Here is a 26,076-nt window from a genome sequence, read left to right on the forward strand (position 1 = left end):
GCCACCCTGTCTGGATATCTCTTCTGGGGGAGGCATATATATCACTTACCTCGCGCCATCACTGTCATGAGACTCATGGCCTGCAGATGACTTGGCTTTATCTGCTAAAACTTACCATGACTTGGGTGACTAAAACCATGACTGTGGTCGGTCTACGACTCTTGAGAGGGCTGTGCTATAGGGGGCATGGTGGCACAGTCGGTAGTGCTGTCGTCTCACAGCTAGAAGGTCCTAGGTTCGATTTCCGCTGGGGACGCTGTGGGCGTGTTCTCTCCTCCGACAGTTCACCCCATGCATGGCTAGGACATGCGGTCATGCCCTCAATGCAAGTCAACTAAACTTCGACTAGCCAGAATATGAAAACAATAACGGAAAGTTGTGGTCCTTCCCGTTTATAGTAAGGTGCAATTCAAATGACTACCGCTCGCTCATCCAATCTGGCAATCCATGCTTGTGCAAGGGGGATATTGTGCTTATGAGCTTCTAGTTCATACTCCTATTTTACCGCTGTAGTGCCGAAATGATTTCGGCTCGTCATAAATTGTCAGTAGCACCGAAGAGCCGACTTTAGGACGGTACCCGGCGTACCCGCCCCCCAAACCTCAAATGACGTCACATTGTAGGCTCTACAGAGCCGAACCGACTTTTATTCGGCTCTAAAATAGGAGTATGAATCGCGCCTTAGGTCTCATACCCAACACCAGACCAGGGTCTAAATTCCCCATTGGAAGTGTAGACTGTAGAGTCCACCTCCAACCACTGCAGATCAGATATAGTAGTTAAATTCATTAAAATGATGTCTCAGAGTGCAGCTTTAAAGTCCAAAGACTAATTGAATAAAATCTATGACATTATCTTCAGGCTTTTAGTTGACTTGCACTGAGGGCATGACGACACAAAGTGAACGTACATCCTAGCCACGCTGGGGTGAACTGTCGACCCGCTGTGACTCTCAATAGTCGTAGACAGACCACAGTCACGGTTTCAGTCATGTCACCAAGGTCATCTAACATTCTAGCAGATAGCCATGTCATCTGCATGCCCGGGTCATGACAGTAGAGGAATGAGCTCAAGTGCTATATACCTCCCACAGGAGAGAGCTGTTTAAGTGGCGGCTGGCAGCCAGGCAGGCAAACAGGCAGGCCAGCAGGCGGGTGGTCGGGCTGGCTAGCTGGTCTCCCCCGAGAGCCTCTTTCTACAGTAATTATCTTCATCAGCACTCGGGAGGGTATACTCTACAGTGCTGCACCAGTTGGTTCTAAAGCCTGCTGATTTATACACCATCATAAGAAAGACTATAAATTAATCATCAGACACACACACACACACACACACACACACACACACACACACACACACACACACACACACACACACACACACACACACACACACACACACACACACACACACACACACACACACACACACACACACACACACACACACACACACACACACACACACACACACACAGAGAGAGAGAGAGAGCTGGGATAAATGCTGAGGCACAAACAAACTTGAATGTTCTGATGCGGGCCCAAGACGAGATAAAGTATTCAAAGCGCACTCTTTTACATCTACACACAAAAGCACTCAAGATCTTTCTCAGGGGCATAAGCAAAGAGAAGGGGAGAGGATGTAAGAGGAGAGGAGAGAGGAGAGTTGAGAGAGAGAGAGAGAGAGAGAGAGAGGTTGAGTAAAATGACAGTAACAAGAGGTGGAAAAAAAACCCAAGGCAACCCAAGGTTTCATTCATTCTGTTAATGAAACAAGGCTAGGGGTGAAACCTAGTATAATGGCTGGACCGTGTATGGGGCAATGTGCGAAATTGTGGGCAATTTGTTAGAGGGAGTGCACCGGAGTCTATAATGTGAATTCCTGCCTGGATATGAAATGTTAATCTGCAATGTTCTGCAGTGGGCCCAGTGATATCTATCTATAAATGCGCCAAGTCTCTGCGTGCATGTCTGTAATCCACGTAACTCGAGAACCGTTCGCCCAGCGACTTCAAATTCGACACACCATCACAGGGTGTTCTGAGTCTTCTGACATCTGCATAGACTCCACATTTGGGCATGCCTGATAAAGAACTCCATATATGGGCATAAACTCCATATGGGCATAAAAGGGACACGGACATAGACATAATAACTGGGTGGGGTATTCATTTCCAACTTGCATCGTTCCAACTTCCAAGTAGGCCAGTGCCCACCGCTGTAGTTAGTTATTAAGTGTACTAAAGAAGCATATAACATCGTTAAACTACTGTGCGTTTGATGAAAAACTACACACTAGAAAACGCAAGTAGAACCCACGTGCATTTACTTGGCTGTGTGGAAAAGTCGACAAAATCATACATTTTGGCCAGAAATGTATAAGCCAGGTTGCAAGATTAGACCACACAAATATTTTCTAATTTCATAATCACAAATTATGTTGACCAGCCGTGCAGTGCACAGTAGCAAAATCAACCCATTAGCCTGCACCACTGAACATTACATTACCAAGACATCCCCCGGAAACCCCAGTGATAATACATCTGAATGAGTCCAACTTATGTATTTAGTGGCAATTTTCTTGTCAGTCCTATTTATCCAAGTTCTGCATTCTGCACTGATCAGCAATGATCAAGACCTTACCGTGGCAAATGTAAACTAAGCCGAGCACATAGTCATACTCCGCTCACTAAATCCCATAGCCTGGAGGTGCGATGGATCTGTGAGTTCGTCGTTCATCCTATATCCTGGAGGGATGATTGCACTGCTGTTGGCTAATCCATTGTTGTCAAAATAGAACAATATTTTTCTGTGTCGCGGTTAGCCTGTAAATTAAAACTTGTGAATTAAAAGTCTGACAGGTAGTGGAGATTCAAAATAGAAGCCTTTACCGCAGAGGCCAGAGCTGTGCATTAAATAAGCACAGTAGCACACAGATCTTATACTCAAATAAGTACTTAGCTATTTTTCTTTCCCTCCTTTTTTACAGGAGCATAGTAAAAAATGTTTACCCCACACTTCAAGTTATGACACGGCAAAAACTCCTGTGGAGTTAGTATACTTATTCTGTGGGCAGAATTTACTTTGATCACAAAATGTCAAAGCGATATAACTCAAGATATGGGACCAAGTTTTTCTTTTCCCTGCTTCGGGTAGGGCTAAAAAACAATTTCCCCCGCTTTCAGCCCGACTTTGATATTGCTTTTGATTAACGACTCCACAGTATTGCGGTCTCACGACTCGTGGAACCATCTCCCAGAGTTCCCGGAAAGCACACAAAAAGGATCATATTCTGTTTCTGACCTTTTCGCTTGTACTCGTTAACTCATAAAACTAAAGGGAAAGTCGCTTCCAAAGTCATTAGCCAAAAATACACGTGTCGTCGACATTCAAAAGTGAAAAGGAACAAAACAGGGAATCCTTGGAATGCTCAATGTGCTGAGTACAGCATGCGTAGGATGCACCATGGCCATACGGCCGGCCTCTCTATAGAGCCACTCTGAGTGACTGTCCTCCCTGCGCAAAGGCACTGAAAGGTCAGCCAGTGCTGTGGCAGCAGCTTCATCACATTGCCAAGTCCCTGTGGCACACTCACTGATAGAAGAAGAGTGGCATGGAAGGACAAAGCCAGTGACACACCCTCCCAGTCTCTCTGGCTCCTTGGTTTGGCTATAGCCCATATGGTTGGTATTATTCAGCAGAGCAACAAGTACCATCATGTGTAACTTAACCCATTTTGACCTGAGATCAGATTCTAAAAATGTCTTCTACATCCTGACAGTTTTCTGAAAAAGCTATGTTTCTATGTCAGTGGTTCTTTGATTTTTCAAAAATAGCAGACCTACAAGCTCGTAGCGCGCCACTCGGTGGCGCGCTATGAGCTTGTAGATCTGCTATTTTTCAATAGCTAAAGCATAACATAATGCTAACACCAAAAGGGGTTCCCGTCCCCCAAAATGGGTTAAGAGACTAAATAAACCATGCACTCTTTTTGTGTTGTCAATATCAGCGGCAGCTGGACATGCAATGTCAGGCAGTAAGGTCGATGTCTGATCTTGGCTGTTTGCAAAGTCATTCCAAGGCAGGGCATTGCTTTTGGCATTCGCCCCTTCTGTGAAACCTGAAGTGGAGTCAATATTCTTTGGCTAATTTAAAGAAGTTGTCCCTATCACTATGAGAGAGCTGAACGATGTGAGGCAGTAAGCTGGCTGACAAGAGTAGCACTGGCTCTCAAGAGATTTATTGGAGCATAAGCCTTCATTTACATGCTAAGGTTACAAAGCCGCCAATGGCCTCCTGATTAAGCCCATAAGGAGTCAAGTGTCAATGCTTCGCTGAGTGTCAATCTGTCACTCAAACACTAGGAGGTTTGACAATGCAGGTCGAAAGACTCATTTGTTTCTAATACTGAATGGAGGGGTAGAACCAGATGCTAAAAAACAGCCCTGACACATAAAAGGTTGCCCTGGCTCTCGTCAAGAAACGCAATTGGACTACTTTTATTTGTATATTAAAGGATGGTTGCATTAACAATTTTTAATTGGTAATACATTACGGATATAATCACTATCGTCAACAACAGAATGTGGAGGGGTGTTTTTTGGGGGTCTTTTTTGACTGCTAGTTGTTTAATTTTGTTTTGTTTTTTGTCTTTTTGTGTAAGTCATGTGTATTTTGTATGCTTTATTGTAAAATCAATAAAAAACTTTGAAAAAAAAAAAAAGAAAAGAAACGTAATTGGGTGCGTCACTCAAAACCTGCTTAAGTTTCTGTGTGAAACTACGAAATTCCAATATTCCTTTCTTCACACGTATGAGTTGATGATGGCAGTGCTTAAACTGCAAACATATGGATGAGGAGAATAACGTATAAAAGTATCCTTGTTGACTTGACGGCAAGTTCAAGGCTCAAGTTCAAGAGTGGAATGGAGAGTAGAGAAAGAGGGTACTGTGTACACTGTACAGCAAAGTGATCAGAATAGAGGCCCAATTCCAATGTCCTCAAGCCCTGCACCCTCACAGACTTAAATAACGTCAGCTCACTGGTAAGTGTTTGAGGGTGAGGCAAGGGCTCCAAATTATATAAAAGAAATGGGACAGCAGTCACAGCACTCAAGATGAGTTTTTCATTCATGACTCTTCCTGTCCTAATTTACAGCCAGTGCTAAATGCTGTGATTGTGTATATTAGGGATATTAATTAATTAATTCATTAAGATAGTTTTTCCAAATTCTGTATATGTACTGCTCAGTTTTGTGTCAAATATTTTTGTAAATATCTCTCCGCCCTTCCATCTCCTGTTGAGAACGGTGAGAAATAGCAACCGTTTGTTGACGCAATGCATGTTTCATTTGCATACTTAAATGATTGACGTTTGGAGCATCCCCCTGATTCCCCTGGTAACGCTATGAACTGTGGGTAATTCTCTTAGCCAAAGTCTGCATCAATGTCGACTTACGGAAAGGGTGCATAAAAAAGCCTGAGCCCTCACTGACTTACTGATTTCAAATGTGGCAGCCCTCAAGACCTTGCAGACTTCACGTTAACACTAGGGCTGGGCGATATGACAAAATCTCATATCACGATATAGAATCTTTTTTATCACAATAACGATATACTCACGATATAGCATATTTTTTACGATACCGATTTTTTTATCTAAAAAATAGATTTTTGTTCAGGCTGAGTACTTTACTGTACTGTACTTGGGCTGTACTGTACTGTACTCAATTCAATTTTTCAATTCAATGTCAAATCACAACAAGTTGTCTCAAGACACTTTACAACCAACAAAGATCCACCCAGAGCAAGCAATATACTGTACTGTACTGTACTGTACTGTACTGTACTGTACTGTACTGTACTGTACTGTACTGTACTGTACTGTACCGTACTGTACTGTACTGTACCAAGTGACACTTGGTGGTGACAATAATTATGCTATTTCCGTGCTCGGATACAGGGACATACATAGCTGTCATAGTGGTTGCACCACTAAAACAAACAGGAAAAGAACACTTATGCCAATATCAAACTTATGCCAATTACAATATGTAAAATCACAATATCCAGTCTAATTATATGAATATAATACTGATGCCCTGCCCATGCACAGACAGGCCTAAAGCAAGTACAAAAAGAATACAAAATAAAATAATAATAATAATAATAATAGTTATTATTATTATTATTTTGTATTCTTTTCTTTTTTTCAAATGGAATCATTTATTTGGAACAATAAAACAAGACAGGTAAGAGGAAAGACGTAGAAGTTTGCACCCGACGGACAAGCTCAATTGTGCAACTGTGTAAAACATGCGTGGCTCACGCAGTTTATCAATTTGACCCAACATGAAACCTGCATATATAAAAGTGAATGGCCAGTTACTTTAGTGTTACTCCGCTCTGAATCTCGTCAGCCATCATCTCCCTTCATGTTTGTTGTGAAAAAACAGCACAGCGTGGCTGGGCGCTGTGACGTAAAATACTGCCGTAACGCTTGTTTTGCGACACAACGATATAAACGATAGAGAACATTTTTCACGATAGACATTTTCTATGTCTATACGATATATATCGTCATATCGCCCAGCCCTAGTTAACACCTGCCTAAGTCAGTGAGTCTGAAAGGGAGGACATTGGAATTGGGCCAGAACAGAGTAGACCATGCATGTGTGTGTGCATACATGTATCATCATGATTCAATGTTTATTTATTAATAATTGTGGTGAAATTATGGTGAACAACTGGCCTTACATCATACGTCATTGATGGGAGCGTCAAAGACACTCTATTTGTCAATGCCCTGAGTGAAAAGCTGTGATGTTGCCCATGCTTAACTAATATGACCCATTTAAAAAATGGTGAGAAATAGCCAATCTACAAGTTTGTGGCATCATAGCGCATTGTGGGCTTTAGCTTGTAGACCAAAAAAGCAACAATGCTGTATCTTGAGCCTTGGCATAAACCCATTTTGTTACTATTAAGGCATAGTCTAAACTTAAGATAAAAGACATGCTATTCAAGATGAGTGTATTTTTTTATATCTCAGGCGATTCATCGTTTTCACTAAAGGAATGGCATGCCTCTGGCTGACGGCACCCAGAGCACTTCGACTAACACAGCAGTGGACAGACATGTTCGAAACAGAGCTCTGAAAGATGAGGCGGACAGCTCATGCAAAGTGGCTGATGCTGCGTCAGTCAATCGATACCCTATAGGACACCTGCAGCCAACTTCACCACTCATTCATCCATCAGGAGCCAAATAAAAACCCATAAATTACAAAAAGTTAAACCTAAGCCCTCCGAGAAATAATTACCTAGCATATTTATATAGAGAGGAGGGAGGGAGGGAGGGAGAGAGAGAGAGAGGGGTAATTATTTCATGGCGTGCTTAGGTTTAACTTTTTATAATTTATGATTAACTGCAGCATGAAGGGGGTTACATTAAAGCAGTAAGAGAGCAGAATGAATAGATGCCCTCCCTCCAGAGGACCAGAGACTCCTTCCTCCTTCTCAAAGAGGCCATCATCATTAGCATGTCTCAGAGGCAGGACATACTGCCGCTCCATTAGGGGAAAGCGGCGCCGTGTCGATACGCGATTGATTCCTAAGAGAGTCTTTGTGGAAAACAAAAAAGAAAGAAAAAAGTACAGCTGCTGTAGCTTGTCACCGGGGAGCAGGCTGACTTTTCCTAAGCAGGCATATTCATGAGGACGCTGTAAATCTCTATTGACCTGGCCCAGCTGACACTGCTTTAAGAACAGGAAGTGAAGCTTCTAGGGGGAGTCCAATCGGGGTGCTTTTAGTTGTCCAATAGTGGCTTTGAAATGATAAATACTCTCAAGGTCCTCTTGTGCATTTGGTCCTTTCAGGCCGTCCTTTCCGGTGGCCTAGTTTAATACGGTCTGCAACAGTGATTATCAGCCTTTTTCATTTCAAGGACCCCCAGTCTGATATGCGTTAGGGGAGAGACCCCCATTTGTTACGATATTTTGAGTCTAGGCTCTAAAATAATCAGTGTTCATTAAACTATACAGTATGAGTTTACAAATGGAACCAAATGGTTCATTACTCCATTTGGTTTAATTTATACTGTCAAATTTACAAAACCATAAGTGTCCATCCATATGGTTCCTAACTTAACTTAAAGGATAAACAAATGAGAGGATGAATAAACTGAACGAGAAAAACTTAATTCAAGTACAATAACTGCACTGAAATGTGACTTGGTGACAGATGCAGGTACGCAAATGACAAGACAAATGGCTGGTATAAGAATAAACAGACGCATACTGTGCAGTGCGAAACCAAAACTCGTTAAAACTTAAAACCCAGGGCAGAGCCAGCGGATACTATGGTTTCAAGGGGCTAATTTTCTTCACTGAACAGCTCATATTATACAACGAACGGTATCCCCGGATGTCTGCTGGGGTTAAAATTCTCATTACTAGCCACGGCGAGAACGTAACCCCTTTGAAATGACTCCACCTAATTAGTGACGACAAATGACTGCAAAGTTAATTAACCAGAATGCTCCTTGAGGGGCATTATCAAATGTTTAAGAAATTAACAGATTGGCCGTTCACCGATTGCACTTAATTGATTTGTTCCGATTTAAGTTCTGAACTTGTGCCTCTGTTACACATCCATTTAGCCAACCATCCGGGTACCATTTAACAGGGAGAGGGGGGGGCAATCTGTGTCCGCTTGCACACCCAGAGCCTTAATCAGAATAGCTGTAGAGCTGCAATAAAAATCATTGCTGGGCCGATTGCAGTAGAATATTTTTAATATCTTTTTACTAATGACCATTTTGCTACTTATTTGCGACTCATAAAGACAGGCTGTACCACAATTACACAACCACGGTATAGTACCACGGAGGTAACACGCAGTCAAGGGGATAGAGAGCAGAGAGGCAGAAGTGATGTGGATTTTCTGCATAAACAGGCCAACGTGAATCATCAGTGAATCTCCACTTGTAGTTAGCCATGCAGCATTAGCACGCATCGTAGGGCATTAAGTGCGCTAATTCAGATAAGCATCTAGTCTGAAAAAGCAGACCGTCAGTCTCCTCTAATTAATGAAGTAATTGCGTGTTGATGGCAAGAACATCCCTCCTCCATCCTCAGCGCTGCCTCCCTAGATTTAGATAAAGAGAGATGGCAAGGAGATTGCTGCTATTCTCACAAATTCAGGCAGAACTTCTAGCCAGTTGGATGCTCGGGGAATTAAAACAAAGCAAACTATTCATCATTTGTGACCAAACGTGAATGGGAAACAGTCATTGGATTATTATTCATTTTCGTGTTTTTCACGTCATGTGAAAGCAGGGAATCATAGCTTCAAATTGACTTGGTTGTTCAGTTTGACCCACCAGTTTTGGAGATATGGCTTATAGAGTAATGTTTTGCAGAAAACGGCGAGTTAAGAAAACAGCCAGGCTTGAAAGGCTCACTTCTGTGGACTCTAACATAACACCTACATGTTATGTTAGAGTATTTATTTCATATTTACATGTTATGTTAGAGCATTTATTTCATATTTACATGTCGATTTCAGCTCGGACATATATTTCAGACATGCTCTAGTATGTGAAGAGTCTGCCTGTGCCATTAACTCATTTGGATAAAAAATAAAATAAAAAGCTGGAGGTTGCACGATAGCAGGCTCTCAGTCAAATCTGGTCACATTTTCTTAGCCGATTATTATATTGATCACCTGTTTGGATCAACAATGCCATCATGACGTACAGTGACGAACGCGACAGCATGCTTTCCAACCATCAATGTCAGGTCTATACAGTACACACGCCTATACAGTACAATTTGATTGGAATAGGTGGAACAGGGGTTACCACGGTAACTGCATCCTACATCAGTGTTACCCTGCTTGCGCTGATCACCCAACATTGACAACAAGCCTCAATTGTGCTTTCTCTCTCCAAATACTGTAAATGCAGGCACTCTAAGAACAGCACATGAGTCAATATGAAACAGCAAAGGCTCCAAACTCTAAGGGCTCCATTTTCGTCACCGCTAAACCCCTTATCCCTAAACTTCTTTGCCTAGTTTTACTATTTTGCAAAACATTTTTGAATAGTTAAAATGGCCAGTCTACAAGCTCACAACGTGTCAATGTAGATTGGCTAGTTGAACTATTCAAAAATGTTTTTCAAAATAAAAAAAGGCAAAGACGTTTAAGCACTTCTAACCCAAGGAAACTCTTCTCCACCTTCTCCTCCCTCCTTAAACCCCCTCCCCCCACTCAACCCTCATCCCTCACCGCGGAGGCCTTTGCCACCTACTTCGAAAAGAAGGTTGATGATATCAGTAGCTCCTTTACCCCCCTCCCCCATAAAGAAGCACTCGACTCAACCAATGCTAACCATAACATACCATGCATGTCCTCCTTCTCTCCTCTATCCCCAGACGAGGTCCTGAAACTAGTCACATCCACTAGACCTACCACCTGTCCTCTCGACCCCGCCCCGTCTCCAATCTTCCAGACCATCGCACCTGACCTGCTCCCCTTCATCACCTCCATTATCAACACCTCATTAACCTCAGGCTGTGTCCCATCTGCCTTCAAGTCAGCCAGGGTATCACCACTCCTCAAAAAACCAACTCTTGACCCCTCAGATGTCAAGAACTACAGACCGGTATCACTCCTTTCCTTTCTTTCCAAAACCCTTGAACGTGTTGTCTCTAACCAGCTTTCTCTCCATCTCTCACAGAACAACCTGCTGGATCCCAACCAGTCAGGATTCAAGAAGGCACACTCCACGGAAACTGCACTCCTCGCAGTCACAGAAGCACTACATGCTGCCCAGGCTGCTTCCCACTCTGCAGTCCTGATTCTCCTAGACCTATCGGCGGCATTTGACACAGTGAACCACCAGCTGCTCCTAGGCACCCTAGCTGATCTAGGCATCGGCGGGACGGCGCTGAAGTGGTTCTCCTCCTACCTCTCTGACCGGACTTACCAGGTTTCTTGGAAAGGTTCCCCCGCACCCTCCAAACTGGGGTCCCACAGGGATCTGTACTTGGTCCCCTCCTCTTCTCACTGTACACTAAATCCCTTGGCACCATCATCTCTGCTCACAATATATCCTATCACTGCTATGCCGATGACACACAACTGTTTCTATCCTTCCCCCCCTCTGCCACCCAGGTAGAAGAACGCATCACTGCATGCCTGGCTGACATCTCACAGTGGATGTCTTCCAACCACCTCAAGCTGAACCCAGACAAGACTGAGCTTCTGTTCTTCCCAGCTAAGTCCTGCCCTATGCGGGAGCTAACTATCTCCGTAGACAACGCCCTGGTAAAGTCTGTCCCGACAGCCAGGAACCTTGGTGTTGTCCTGGACAGTCAGCTCTCGTTCAAAACACACATCACAGCTGTCACTAGATCCTGTAGGTTTACACTCTACAACATACGACGAATTAGACCGTTCCTCACCCAGGAGTCAGCCCAGCTCCTAATCCAGACAACAGTCTTGTCAAAACTTGACTATTGTAACTCCCTCCTTACTGGCCTACCGGCATGTGCACTTAAGCCCCTCCAACTGATCCAAAATGCCGCAGCCCGCTTGGTCTTCAACCAGCCAAAATTCTCACACGTCACCCCCCTTCTCCGCTCCCTCCATTGGCTCCCGGTCGCTGCCCGCACAGAATACAAAACTCTGATGCTGGCATTCAAAGCAACCAAAGGCATGGCCCCTCTATATCTCACAAGTATGATCGTACCCTACAAACCCTCCCGCGCACTCAGATCAGCCAACGCAGGGAAGCTGGAGGTACCTTCACTAAAAACGCCGGGACAACGCTCCACACGTCCCAAACTCTTCTCCCTTCTGGCTCCAAAACTATGGAATGCACTTCCCATCACAGTCAGAACTGCAGCCTCACTCCCAATCTTCCGCCGTAGTCTGAAAACCCACCTCTTCAGACTCCACCATGGCCCGTAGCACTTGCCCTAGCCTAGCCCCTTAGATAGCACATTATGTAGACTTAGATAGTATTTTAAACAGACTTATATCTTGTTACGTAGACAGCTCTAGAATTGCACTTTATGTAGTCATAGCACTTTATAGTACACATGTATAATATATTATATAGTATAGTATGTATAGTTTACATAGATACTCCACTGTTACGTTCTTAGTCTACGCATGATTCATGATAACTACTTTTTATATATGTGATGTATGCCATGCTTTTGTTATTGCTTAATGTAAGTCGCTCTGGATTAAGAGCGTCTGCTAAATGCCTAAATTGTAAATTGTAAATTGGATAAGGGGTTTAGCGGTGACGAAAATGGAGCCCTAAATTTGCAAATGTTTCAGCCCAAGCTGAGCCCCATTGATGTCCATAATAAAATAAAATACAAATATTTAAAAAAATGTATAAACATAATGGGAGGTACAGTATTTGAGGTATTTCAATGGCCCGTGCCTATAATTGTAGAGGTGTGCATTAATTGGCACTGCCCTCACAATTCAATTTGATTACGATTCACAATGTAACGATTCGATTCTACGATGCTACGATTGCAATGCATTACACTTTTCTATATTACTGCACAACATCAACATTTTCAGCAGTTAATACAAGCAGTCAGATATACTGACTGCTTGGATCCTAAAATCCTGTGTTTTAGGATCCAAGATGGCCACAGCACCAGGAGGGGGTGGCCTTACTGGGCTGCGTTCACAAATTCAAGACACCTGTCTTGCGTTTGTCTTGTGTCTGTGTTTAATGGCCACTCCAATGCATTTCCAATGGAACCCCATATGGTTTGACCAAACATGTTGTTTGATGGGGGGGAGGGGGGCAGAACACATCCATCAAAGCTGTATTCAGACACAAGTCAGGTGTCAGACACAAGGCAAGTGTCTTGAATGCAGCCCAGTAAGGTCATATGTCGACCCCGCCCACTCACCTCTGCCCCACCCCCTCCTGGTGCTGCGGCCATCTTGGATCCTAAAACACAGGGAGAGAGGTGGGGCCGAGACCACTACTATACTGGCAGTGTGCACAGTGACAGTCTGCACACAGCCCAAGTTTGGTGATGATCGGTCGATACACCAACACCACCGTAGAAATTGGCATTACAGTCGCCAATCTGCAACAGAACAAGATATGGATGAGTCCACTAAGGAGTAAGGATACATGAGGATGCACATAAAATGTGTCTTTGCACCCTAGACCTATTAAAAACCCAAGGTCATGCCCAGGGCGTGTGGGAGATGAGATTTGACTATGAAGCCCCCATTAGACTTTGGAGAGACATGCCGTCTGCTGGTTTGGGAACAAGGGGTTCGTTGGACGAGAGAGAGAGAGAGAGAGAGAGAGAGAGAGAGCGTGGCATGAGTAGTGGAGCGTGGCTTCAGGATTTAGATCATTGAGATTTGCATCATTGGCAGGTCTTTAGGAAGGCTGGGTCTAATCTCCCACAGACAGGCTTAGCAGAGGAAACCCTGACTGAGGTGTCTCGACAGATAGGGATTTTGCCAATTAGCATAGTTAATAAGCAAGGCTGTGTGGCATCGTAGCGTTGCTTGCTGTCGGGCAGAAACCTTGTATCGCTGACTGAATATAAACTTTTTATGTGTTTTTCGTAAATTGATGCCCTACTTCGACATACGACAGTCGTACAATAATAGCGGAAATAGCTCACGCAACGCAACGCGTCGTGACCCTGTAGTTATAACAGTTAACATATTTTCCACAGTTTTAACCCATTCATTGAATTCTCACCAGACGTCATCAGTAGGCGGTGATCTCCGACCATTGAAAGTAGGAAAATTATATATATATATATATATATATATATATATATATATATTCCGAGTCAGAAGTTCTGCTTAAATAATAACTACACTAGCTTCACTAGAACACAGGTCCTGTTTTTTTACATTTCCTGAAATGTAACGGTTTCTAAATCAGACATAAGGTTTCCAGATCCAACACAGTGTCTAAAAGGGAAGATAAGACAGGAGGGAGGATGTCCAAGTTCCCTCCTGGTGAACCAAGAGCCCACGCATAGCTTTCATGAGATTTAGCATCTTCTGAGTGCCGTTCTTACAAAGACTACCCCACGTGAAGCTGAACATGGTGCATTCAACTCATCGCGCACTACTTCAGAGGCTGCCAACTCTTCCTAATGACCCTCTTACATTATTGAAAAAGCCTAAACACCTCTCTTACCGGTTACAGAAATTGCCATTAACCTTGGTGAAGTGATATTCAAATCCAGTTAGAGATAACTTGGTCTCCGATATCCCTTGCGGGGAGGAAATGTAAATGTGTTCTCGCCGAGGCAGATGGAGAAACCGCCCGTCGTTTGAAGTTACAGCAACAGAAGTCGTTGCTAGTGACAGGCCCTCCAACCCCCCTCTGTAAAATATTCAGGACCGAGTCTCATTGAGTCGCATTCGCTCCCCACTTGTTTTCCTGCCATACTGGGCTGCGGCACTACTGGGCCAGGGGCTGCCTGGTGACACCTTAAGGAAAGAAAAATAAACTTGTTTTTACAAATTCTGCACGGTGCAACGACAGTGAATAACAGCCTGAGGATTAACTCGCGGTGCAGACAAGAATTCAGGAGATGTGATTTATGAGAGGGGAGAGAAAAAAATATACAAATATAAATAAAAAATACCCCACCTATACCGTGGCCATAACTGTCCTGAAATATTGTGATCTACTGTGCATTGTCATTGACAAATCTTCGCAAATTGAATTCCTCGGTGGAACTGACGCGCTGTCAAAGCCGATTTGATTCCATTGTGGAGATACCTGGCTGCCAATCAAGCCAAGGCTCTGATACTGTGCAACGGACCGGAGAGAATCCCCCGATCGTTACTCTTATCGCCTCGGCAGCTGGCCCCAAAAAAATGGAGGAAGAAAGAGAAGATGAAGAAAGGGAGAGAGAGAGGAGAGCTGGAGAGAGAGAGAGAGGAGTGTGCATGTGAGTAATAAGGAGAGTGTGCTGTGGCCATCCAAGGAAGGTAAGGATTGCAAAGTTCTGCGTTACTTTACCACTGGAGGGAGAGCGGCAAAGAAACAGTCAACGCAGTAAACAGTAAACCGATCGATTGTTCGGAACACTGGCGGACATCCAGCTTCTTTCAAATAGTGTTGTTATAGTGACTACTGACTACTAGCGCAGAGCAGTAAAGAAAGGAAAACAATCTTTAGTTTCAAGTTACCAGCCTCAACAAAATATTCCAATGTAATGAACAGGCCTGAGCCTGAGTATTTGAGTGAGCAAGTCGAAGGCAAAGTTCAACACACCCATATGTATTTGCTAAGGGAGGGATTATCGAGCATATCAACTCAACATCTAGAGTGCTCACACATATGCAAGCTCTACTATACTCAAGCAAATGCATATTCACCAACTATTCAGTACGTATACAATATTCATTATCAGAAGCCTTGATGCAGATAGATGAAGCTGGTCCCACCAGTAAAGCTATGCCTCATTATACCAACCATGTGAAAATATAGTGCTTAGTGAGCACTAATATACCCCCAGAGTAGCAACTTAGCAAGAGAGTCACAGTGTGTGCCTGCCAGCGTAGGCGATTTTAGGGGGGTTCCCAGGGGGCACGTGGCCCCCCTGGTGGCCCAAAAAATAAAGTTAAATATATATATTTTTGTCAATTGTAATTTCATACTCATTTATATTTTTCATTTCATTCATGCTTTGTAATGAATAGTTACAAAATGACATGATTGACATTGAGCCTATCTCACAGCATTTCCCCGCCCCCTTTCCACGCCCCCTTTTGGAGTTAGTGGTGTTTTTTTTTTTGCGGTCCATAGGCTTCCATGTTAAAAGGTATTTTCACAAGCCACAAACTACCGTTTTGTAAAGGTAAGGTTTATTCTACTTATTTGAGTTGTTATACCATTGTGTTTTCTTCATATTATTATCGGTCTTTGACATTTTAACATTAGGAAATGTACTTAGATTCTCCAGAGAAAGAAAGTGTAAATGCCTAATGTTAAATGACACCACTATCTACCGGAAGTGGGAGTGGAAAGGGGGCTGTGAGATAGGCCTATCAATCATAATATGATTTATCTTTCTTGACACCCCCCTGCTGGGAGAGCCTAAAATTGCCTGTGCCTGCCAGGCCCTGCCTACACAGTGGAAATCTTCGTTTAACTCCTCGGGAGCGATGCGATGTAAAATCACAAATCAGATCTGAACATCGGATGGATGATGATCACCACGGACAGTGCTCGTAGTTTCAGAGATAACAGCCAAGAAGATTCTACTTTTAATGGAACCCTATGGAATGCATGCGCAACTCTCCTGGTGCTGGGGGTGATGAATGTGTTGCCTACTGCCTAGCAACCGGGTCAGTGTTAAAAGTAGATTTTCAGCAAGACATTTTCATATCGATAAAGCACATTAACTGAGGCCAATTATGCTAATGTGCCTTCTATAAATCAGTACTTCTCACCCTTTCAAGATTTTTCAAAAGCTTACAGTGCGGCACGAAATGACGTGCTGTGAGCAACGCTAAAATAAAAAATGGCACAAGACGCACGGTTTGCATTGGTTCAAGTCTTTGCATTTGTTCTGCAATGCTGTAGTGTTATTTAGATTTATGATTTATTTTACCATCCAGCTCTAACCCCTACATTGAAAATATGTTGTAAATAATAGCTGATCTACAAGCATTGTAAAGTTGTTTGTGCTATTTAACATTTAGTAATGTTATTTTAGCTTATTATAATGGCGTGGTCAAAATAGGGATGCCAGGTTGAAAGTGGTTAAATAAACACTCAGCATTTACAGTGTGGTCAGACTGGCGCTGCATAGCGTAGCCTAGCGGCATGCTCATCATTTTACAACCAGTAGCCTAACACTTCCAACCAGACAATCAGAGGGAGGAGAGATCAAGTCAATAATGCAAATGACTATCATCATGATGAGAATCTGCAATCAATTCTCAAAGATGGCAGTGCAATTTGTCATGGGGCCTGAGGGCAGAAAGTTAAAGACAGAAAAATGAAAGTCTTACAACTTCAATCGTTATGGTCGCGAGGCATAAAGTCTACAGACTTGACAATGACAACTTAACGCCTGCCTAGTACGCTGCACGCATACAGTACATCTATTCTGGGCTACTATTTTCCTGTTATGCTTGAACTCTTAAGGCCCAATTATATTAAAAATGTAATGTTCTCAGGATTCATGGTAGTACGATTCGACTCATTTGTAAATGACAAATGCCAGAGACATTTCCGTAATTTAGCTTGATTGAATTTGGACGACCCTCAGCAGCTACCGTGTGTTACCTAGTTACGAAGAGAGGCTGAGATTGACAAAGGTTCACTTTAATTCAGTCCACCTGCAAGCCAGGTTAGCTGCTTTCATTAGCTTGTTATACTAGGTCCGCCCATGACATAATCTATGTGGGAATATGCTGGTTTGAACCAGATAAAGACACTCTGTGGATATCACGCAGGCAACAAAAGAACAAATACTCTTCTCTCTCTCACCATTAAAATCATGTTTTTCTCTCTATCTCAACCACACACAGACTTTGCAACTTGCTTGATGTTGTTTGGGCTGCCTTAAGTATAGAGTGCATCACTGGATGGATGTTTGTGTCTGTGTGCGTTTGTGCGTGCGACGTGTTTCGTAGTGCGTGCCAAAGCAAATGTCTCGTACCATACAGTTACACCCACATTAAATAGGTGTATGCACGCATACATCTGTACATTCTCTGCATTAATTTCATCTCGTTGTCTTTGTGCACGTTTCCTGAAAGCTTATGGATACAAAGATTACATATCCGTAACAAGCAATAGTGCAAAGCAAACTATGTGAGCATTCTGCATAGGGAGTCAGTATACATTACATACTGTATGTTCAGACCGGGAGTATGAATGGGCCTTACAAAATATACAGTATCTGTGGAGTTTAGGACTAAGAGTTGTACTAACACAAAATGTGCATGTAGTCAACCAGTGTGACGATGAACCACTTACATTTCCAGATAATTAATTCAAACAATTAGATCAAATTAATGATTATCCTCTGATAGGAATTGTACTGTAGGCTACTGTAATACACTACACATGTGCGAAACAAAATGAAATGAAACGAGCTTATAATAATTGAAAACCATAAAAAAAAAAGAATAAAACAGATACAGGTTAAATCCTGCGAGTGGAAAAGAAAACTGTCAAGCAGTGATTTACTGCAAAATATTGTTTCCATCCTATGCTCCCTGGGCTGTACAACCTAGGGGACATGAGGGGTCAGCCACCTCTCGTCTTTAGCATGGACTTTGGAACGCCATGAGGGCTCTGTCTCTATCTCAGGTCAAAGGGTCTTAGATATAACTGCAACAGGGGCCAGATATAGCCGTGCTTGAGAAGTAGTCCGGAAAATCAATGACATTCATCTGAAACTTTCAGCTAGCGGGAATAAGGATTTCCTATGAGCTATTGCTTCCGCTAAAGCCACAAGAGAAATTAACCCATTCAGGCCTGACGTCGAAATTTAAAAAAAAAAGTTTTCTAAATCATGACAATTTTCGGAAAGATTTGAGGCACATTGTAACGATTTTTAAAAAATAGCAGACCTACAAGTTCATAGCGCGCCACTCGGTGGCGCGCTATGAGCTTGTAGATCTGCTATTTTTCAATAGCTAAATTATAACATAATGTTTAAAACACCAAAAGGGGTTCCCGCCCAAAAATGGGTTAATGGTTAATGTGGTAAAACGCTAACGTGACATGGATGTGTTCCAGGTCTCAATGGGTTAAGACTTTATATAGGGGGGGGGGGGGGGCATCAACAGAGCATACTACAAAACTGGAATGGCCTAGAATGTGTTGATATTTCTTAATTTATTTGAGCAGCTTTTACACTTTTCTGGGGAGGAGCCAAGCATCTTCTGAGTGGAGGAGGTATAGCCTGGTTAATAAACCAGACCGAATCAGCCGTTGGCAAAAAAAATTGCCTACCAGCGGATTACGGTCTGGCGAGGCTCAGTAGCACGCCTCTTTCCTACAACCGAGAACAGGTCGGACCAATCGGGACACGGTATGCAATATGGGCGGGCTTTGGTACAGTGACGTTCAATGCTTGAGACTTTTGACTGACAGTAGCTCTGACCAATTGCGTCAAAGAGAAAATGTTTGAACCCGCCCCCTGGGAAATGAAATCCAAGTGGAGCCAGCCCAGACTAATATACCGCGACAGTGTTGTGTGATATTAGTCTGGCTTATTAGCCAGGCTAGAGGAGGTAGCCCTAGAGTTAGAGCAAATTCTTTCAACTAAGGCTGCAGGAAAATGTGGAACTTGGGCACTTAAAAAAGATCTTTGATATTAGAAATTTTGGAATGTCACTGGAGATTTGCAATTTACAATCTTTTGCATTTGCATTCTGCTCGACGTCTCCTAAGGACAGAGTGTGCTCATTAAGGCAAGGGAAGGCAGGGTTATAGCTTTAACCTTTTTATCTTCTGAAGGAGCCTTGTTGAGTGATGCTCTACGAGTCCATTTTCTTCATGAAATTCCTCCCCTACTGTCTCGTTGCATGCTCAGCCTATGCTTTATCCTATTTTGGGCGGGAACCCCTTTTGGTGTTAGCATTATGTTATGCCTTAGCTATTGAAAAATAGCAGATCTACAAGCTCATAGCGCGGCTACGAGCTTGTAGGTCTGCTATTTTTGAAAAATCAAAGAACGACTGACATAGAAACATAGCTTTTTCAGAAAACTGTCAGGATGTAGAAGACATTTTTAGAATCTGATCTCAGGTCAAAATGCTTTATCCTTCCTACTACTCAGCATGCAAAACATGAAAAGAAGAAGAATTAAAGCAGCTGAAATGTGTCTGCCATTTTTTCCTCAGAGCACCGCCAATGGATAAATCAAGAGCTTGACTGTTCTGCTTACAGTACTGCTTCCCATCTTTACTTTCACACAACCCTGCCCAGGTGTTCTGTTCTGTTCTGACCCGGATGAATCAGTGGGCTTAAAGTCTGCACATGGGTTCCTTCCAAATTATAAATTGACCTGTCACAACACAACACAACAACAAGCCATATTCCCTAACCTGCCAAAGACCTGCAATCAGTGGCAACAGTGCACAACTCTCCTATTAAATCTATAAAATGCAATCTGACGGAAGTTACATTTAAAGGAGGACTGATTTAAGTTAAGTTATATACATAGTGCAGCTGGCTGGTACAACACGATAACGTAGAATTCCATTTTATAATATATATATAATAACTAAGTGGGTTGAAGGAAATAGTAGAATGGCTAGAATACTAAGAATAGTCAATTAACTTCAGAAATGACATCGGGACTTACTTGAAAGAATAATAATTTTAACCAATTTGTATGTTTGAGTATGTTTAATGCAATATAACTTGCACATCTGCAGTGGTTGTGGTCTCCGTACCCTTAACCCTGCCATAGAGTAATGTCAACCGTGCGTGCGTGCGTGCGTGCGTGTGTGCGTGCGTGCGCTCCAGATGGTGGGTCCTATCTGGATGGGGATGATGTAAAAAAAAAAGAAAGAAAAAGAAACACATTTTTTATAGTTTGACAGCCCTACAATACAATATAATAAAATTAAGCAGACAGCTCATTGGACTGTTCACTTTCTATTGTAGTTCAGAGAGTCAGAGACATTGTTGCAATCATCTCTCCATGTTCGGGTGGGTGGACAACTAAACACTTATGCCATATGGCAATATTACGGAATCCAGAATCCCAGACCATCGAGTCACATATCACAATAGCGAGATAATATTGATATATTGCCCAGCCCTACTCTGATCGTCCTTCAATGACACAACCACATTTGGTGCCAGACAGCACAGCAGTCTAAATGTGCATCTCGTCATATCACACAGCCAGCATGTGTGTGAGACATCAGCCTGTTATTTGTGCAAGATTTCAACTGCCATTGACTTTCAGTATATACAATTATTAAAGTTAAATATTCCAGTACTTATTTTGCCTATACTGCTACTGGCAGTGTGCACAATAGTTTCTGTGCTGGTCGGTCCAGTGGGCTAACCACAGATGTTGAACATGTGCTGTTAAAAGTTAAAACATCACTGGTGGTGGCATTTGAATCACATACTGTACATCCCAAATAGTGAGTTTGAAAATAGACACAGGGTTCACCAAACCCATTGCAACAATTTGTTTTAAATGTTTTATGCTCAACTCTATAGTCATCATAGTTTCACCTTTTGGACATGCAGTACAAAATGTTTTGCTGACAGCAGCAATCATGTGTCAATGCCTTCAGCCTTAACCCAATTTGTGCCCAAGACGTCACCAGACGTCCTTAGAATTAATTGTTTCATACTAGTCTCTACATTGAGTGCATTCCCTTTCAAAAAGTCTGGTCTGAGCAAGCCTTTGGTCTTGTGACAAAAATATCTGCCAGCTGGCCTGGGCCTTGGCTCAGCAGTCCAGGCACCTTCGCCGGTAGTCTGAGTCTGGCAGTGTGCCGTGGGTTCGACTCCCGATCCCGACTGTATGTCTCTCCCCCATTTCCTTTCAGCCTACTGTCTGTCCCTCTATAAAAAATATAAAATAAAGGCGAAAGCCGCAAAAAAAAACATTACAAAATATATATATCTGCCAGCTATGGTCAAAGAGAAAAGGCGAACATAGAAAAAGCTGAAAAGATAATGTAAATGTTACAGGGTTTTTATTTCGCACGATGGTGTCACGCAAAAACAACAGCAAAAATGCCTGATCAACAAGTTCACAGCGTGTCTATTTTCATTCTCTTTCTTTCTTTTACTTACACCTACAGGACAGAACACAACCAAAATAGTTGCCAAGTTGTTAAACCTCTATTTACTACAGGGTAGGTTGACTGAATGCAGCAACTTGCTAATGCTATTATGAAATATCTCAGAGTCAGACCATTAGGATTTATTGCTAGTTTGACGACCTTAAATGCTGTAATAACCAAAAGTAGTAATCTCCATCTACACACAGCTTCACACCTGGGAGCTGAGCTGACCAGTACAACGATAGTTTTATACCATTGGCCACTGAGCAGCTCTACTGGAACATGTGCCTTGCTCAATGGCATTTCAACTCAAACAGCCCTCGTGTTAAACAGTCACATATACGTCTTTCGTTCTTTCACTCTGAACAAAATGCACTAAGGCTCCCGCAGCCTTCCAGACCTGTTGTTGATCGGTCGCTTGCCGTTCTCCCTGACTGTATAGTCAGGACCGGGCCCTTGTTTACAATGTCAACAGACACTTCACTTCACGTCACTCAAAACTCAGAAAATGTCAGACACTACACTTAGTCTTGTCAGTCTGTTCACTCTGTGTATAGACATGTTGTGCACTAAAACTGTGTTGTAGTTTTTTAAACAACTGCAATGGATTGTTGCCCACTGCAGTGGATACAAAGTACAGGAGTTAGCCTTTAACAGAATGGTCTTCTTATCTTGTGTGGTGGTGGTGTTGCAATGAATAGGTCAGTCAAGGACTAATGAACTGAGGCCAAAGGTAACAGGCAGCATTGCTGTTTTCAGCAAGAGCTAATTTCTACATCAGCCATGCAAGACCCTCTGAGATCATGTCAAACTTGTGGCATGCCGAAATAGAAGTCAAGCAGTATAAATGAATAATAACATAATTTGCCATATTTTAGACATTGGCTATTCAAAAATATCCGACCTACAAGCTCATAACCACTTCCTTTCACGCTATGATCTTGTAGATCTGCTATTTTTCAATCAAATCTTTGCTTCTGGGGGTCCCTGGAACAAAATATTTTGAGATGGGGGTCGGTGGCCAAAGACACAATGTTGGGGGTCCTTGAGTTGAAAGGAAGAGGTTTGAGCATCACTTATAGTGAGTTGCACATGTACTGTACAGTATAGTGAGTGCATGCATGCATGAGCAAACGTGTGCTCATAGACTACAGTAATACTAAAATGCCATGTACTGACGCACTCTGGATAGAACACCACGAGCTGTTGACAGACACGACACGGTGGGTAAACTTTGAACTGTCAAACAAACCCCAGCACAACTTCTACTAGCTTCTATACAGTAGCTACCCTGCTAACAAGGTTATGGTAACAGCTCCCTTGGACGGAGGTAACGCCACGCACACAACGGGACAGAGCACCGAATGCCGAAACAAACGCGTCGGCAGCGGCTGAACGAATGTCGGTACCTTGAATTTGTGGAGAAATAGGTGTTTTGGGGTTGCTGCTGCCCTCAGTCCTCTCACTACAGCCTGGGATGCCATGGAAGCCGCCATGTTGATACGGAAGACGGAATGACGCAGGGAGGACCACGTGGCGAACACGTGAGAGCTGATTGGTCGTCTGCCTTCTAGTGGGCGGTGCGCAAAACAGTATGACCCTCTCCCATCCTCCTCCCTCCCCTGCTCTCAGTTCACTACAGTGAATTTAATACCGATGATAATAATAATAATAATAATAATAATAATAATAATAATAATAATAGATTTAGTTGATAATGCACTTTACATTTGTGTAAATCTCAAAGTATTTCCATAAAAACAATTCTTAACTAAATCATAACACCACTATAAAAGATCTCTTGAGAAACAGAAAAAAAACATTTAAAGCATGACGCATAGAGCCTAGAGGTAAAACCAGTGCAAATAATAATAAATAATGTAGCAAAAAAAATGCTTGAATTTATCAGTGATGGAAGAAGTACTCACCTGTTTTACTTAAATAGAATTTCAATACCACACACACTTGAGTAAAGTAAAGTAAGAGTGCGTGTGTGCGTGCGTGCGTGCGTGCGTGCGTGCGCGCGCGTGTGTGTGTGTGTGTGTGTGAGACAGACAGACAGACAGACAGACAGACAGACAGATTATAATTTCGTCATTTTTCGTTTATTTATACTATATTGCTGCACACACACATACTGTATCACCTATATGATTAGATCATGCACACAGTGAGTCAGTGGTGATTCTGGTGAATCCCTCACCCATTAAACCTTCACATGATCTGAACGTTATCCATGCTATAAGCTCAGCATCATTCATGATCTGAACGTTATCCATGCTATAAGCTCAGCATCATTCATGATCTGAACGTTATCCATGCTATAAGCTCAGCATCATTCATGATCTGAACGTTATCCATGCTATAAGCTCAGCATCATTCATGATCTGAACGTTATCCATGCTATAAGCTCAGCATCATTCATGATCTGAACGTTATCCATGCTATAAGCTCAGCATCATTCATGATCTGAACGTTATCCATGCTATAAGCTCAGCATCATTCATGATCTGAACGTTATCCATGCTATAAGCTCAGCATCATTCATGATCTGAACGTTATCCATGCTATAAGCTCAGCATCATTCATGATCTGAACGTTATCCATGCTATAAGCTCAGCATCATTCATGATCTGAACGTTATCCATGCTATAAGCTCAGCATCATTCATGATCTGAACGTTATCCATGCTATAAGCTCAGCATCATTCATGATCTGAACGTTATCCATGCTATAAGCTCAGCATCATTCATGATCTGAACGTTATCCATGCTATAAGCTCAGCATCATTCATGATTTGAACGTTATCCATGCTATAAGCTCAGCATCATTCATGATCTGAACGTTATCCATGCTATAAGCTCAGCATCATTCATGATCTGAACGTTATCCATGCTATAAGCTCAGCATCATTCATGATCTGAACGTTATCCATGCTATAAGCTCAGCATCATTCATGATCTGAACGTTATCCATGCTATAAGCTCAGCATCATTCATGATCTGAACGTTATCCATGCTATAAGCTCAGCATCATTCATGATCTGAACGTTATCCATGCTATAAGCTCAGCATCATTCATGATCTGAACGTTATCCATGCTATAAGCTCAGCATCATTCATGATCTGAACGTTATCCATGCTATAAGCTCAGCATCATTCATGGTCTGAACGTTATCCATGCTATAAGCTCAGCATCATTCATGATCTGAACGTTATCCATGCTATAAGCTCTGCAGCATCATTCATGATCTGAACATTATCCATGCTATAAGCTCAGCATCATTCATGATCTGAACGTTATCCATGCTATAAGCTCAGCATCATTCATGATCTGAACGTTATCCAAGCTATAAGCTCAGCATCATTCATGATCTGAACGTTATCCATGCTATAAGCTCAGCATCATTCATGATCTGAACGTTATCCATGCTATAAGCTCAGCATCATTCATGATCTGAACGTTATCCATGCTATAAGCTCAGCATCATTCATGATCTGAACGTTATCCATGCTATAAGCTCAGCATCATTCATGATTTGAACGTTATCCATGCTATAAGCTCAGCATCATTCATGATCTGAACGTTATCCATGCTATAAGCTCAGCATCATTCATGATCTGAACGTTATCCATGCTATAAGCTCAGCATCATTCATGATCTGAACGTTATCCATGCTATAAGCTCAGCATCATTCATGATCTGAACGTTATCCATGCTATAAGCTCAGCATCATTCATGATCTGAACGTTATCCATGCTATAAGCTCAGCATCATTCATGATCTGAACGTTATCCATGCTATAAGCTCAGCATCATTCATGATCTGAACGTTATCCATGCTATAAGCTCAGCATCATTCATGATCTGAACGTTATCCATGCTATAAGCTCAGCATCATTCATGGTCTGAACGTTATCCATGCTATAAGCTCAGCATCATTCATGATCTGAACGTTATCCATGCTATAAGCTCTGCAGCATCATTCATGATCTGAACATTATCCATGCTATAAGCTCAGCATCATTCATGATCTGAACGTTATCCATGCTATAAGCTCAGCATCATTCATGATCTGAACGTTATCCAAGCTATAAGCTCAGCATCATTCATGATCTGAACGTTATCCATGCTATAAGCTCAGCATCATTCATGATCTGAACGTTATCCATGCTATAAGCTCAGCATCATTCATGATCTGAACGTTATCCATGCTATAAGCTCAGCATCATTCAAATGAAATGAATGAGCATCAGGGGAAGCT

The 26,076-nt window shown here is 42.5% G+C and overlaps 1 protein-coding gene across 1 annotated transcript in view; it reads right to left on the bottom strand.

The window, feature by feature from the left end:
* Positions 1-23,357, bottom strand: part of suclg2 (succinate-CoA ligase GDP-forming subunit beta) — a 155,754-nt gene extending 132,397 nt beyond the window's left edge. Inside the window, exon 1 of the mRNA XM_079510896.1 lies at positions 23,223-23,357. Coding sequence (XP_079367022.1) covers positions 23,223-23,309 — 87 coding nt within the window. The 5' untranslated portion in view covers positions 23,310-23,357. The remainder of the gene's footprint in view (positions 1-23,222) is intronic.
* Positions 23,358-26,076: the final 2,719 nt, after the last annotated feature.

The sequence above is a fragment of the Electrona antarctica genome (assembly GCF_951216825.1).
Source record: "Electrona antarctica genome assembly, chromosome: 9".
Classification (NCBI taxonomy): Eukaryota; Metazoa; Chordata; class Actinopteri; order Myctophiformes; family Myctophidae; genus Electrona; species Electrona antarctica.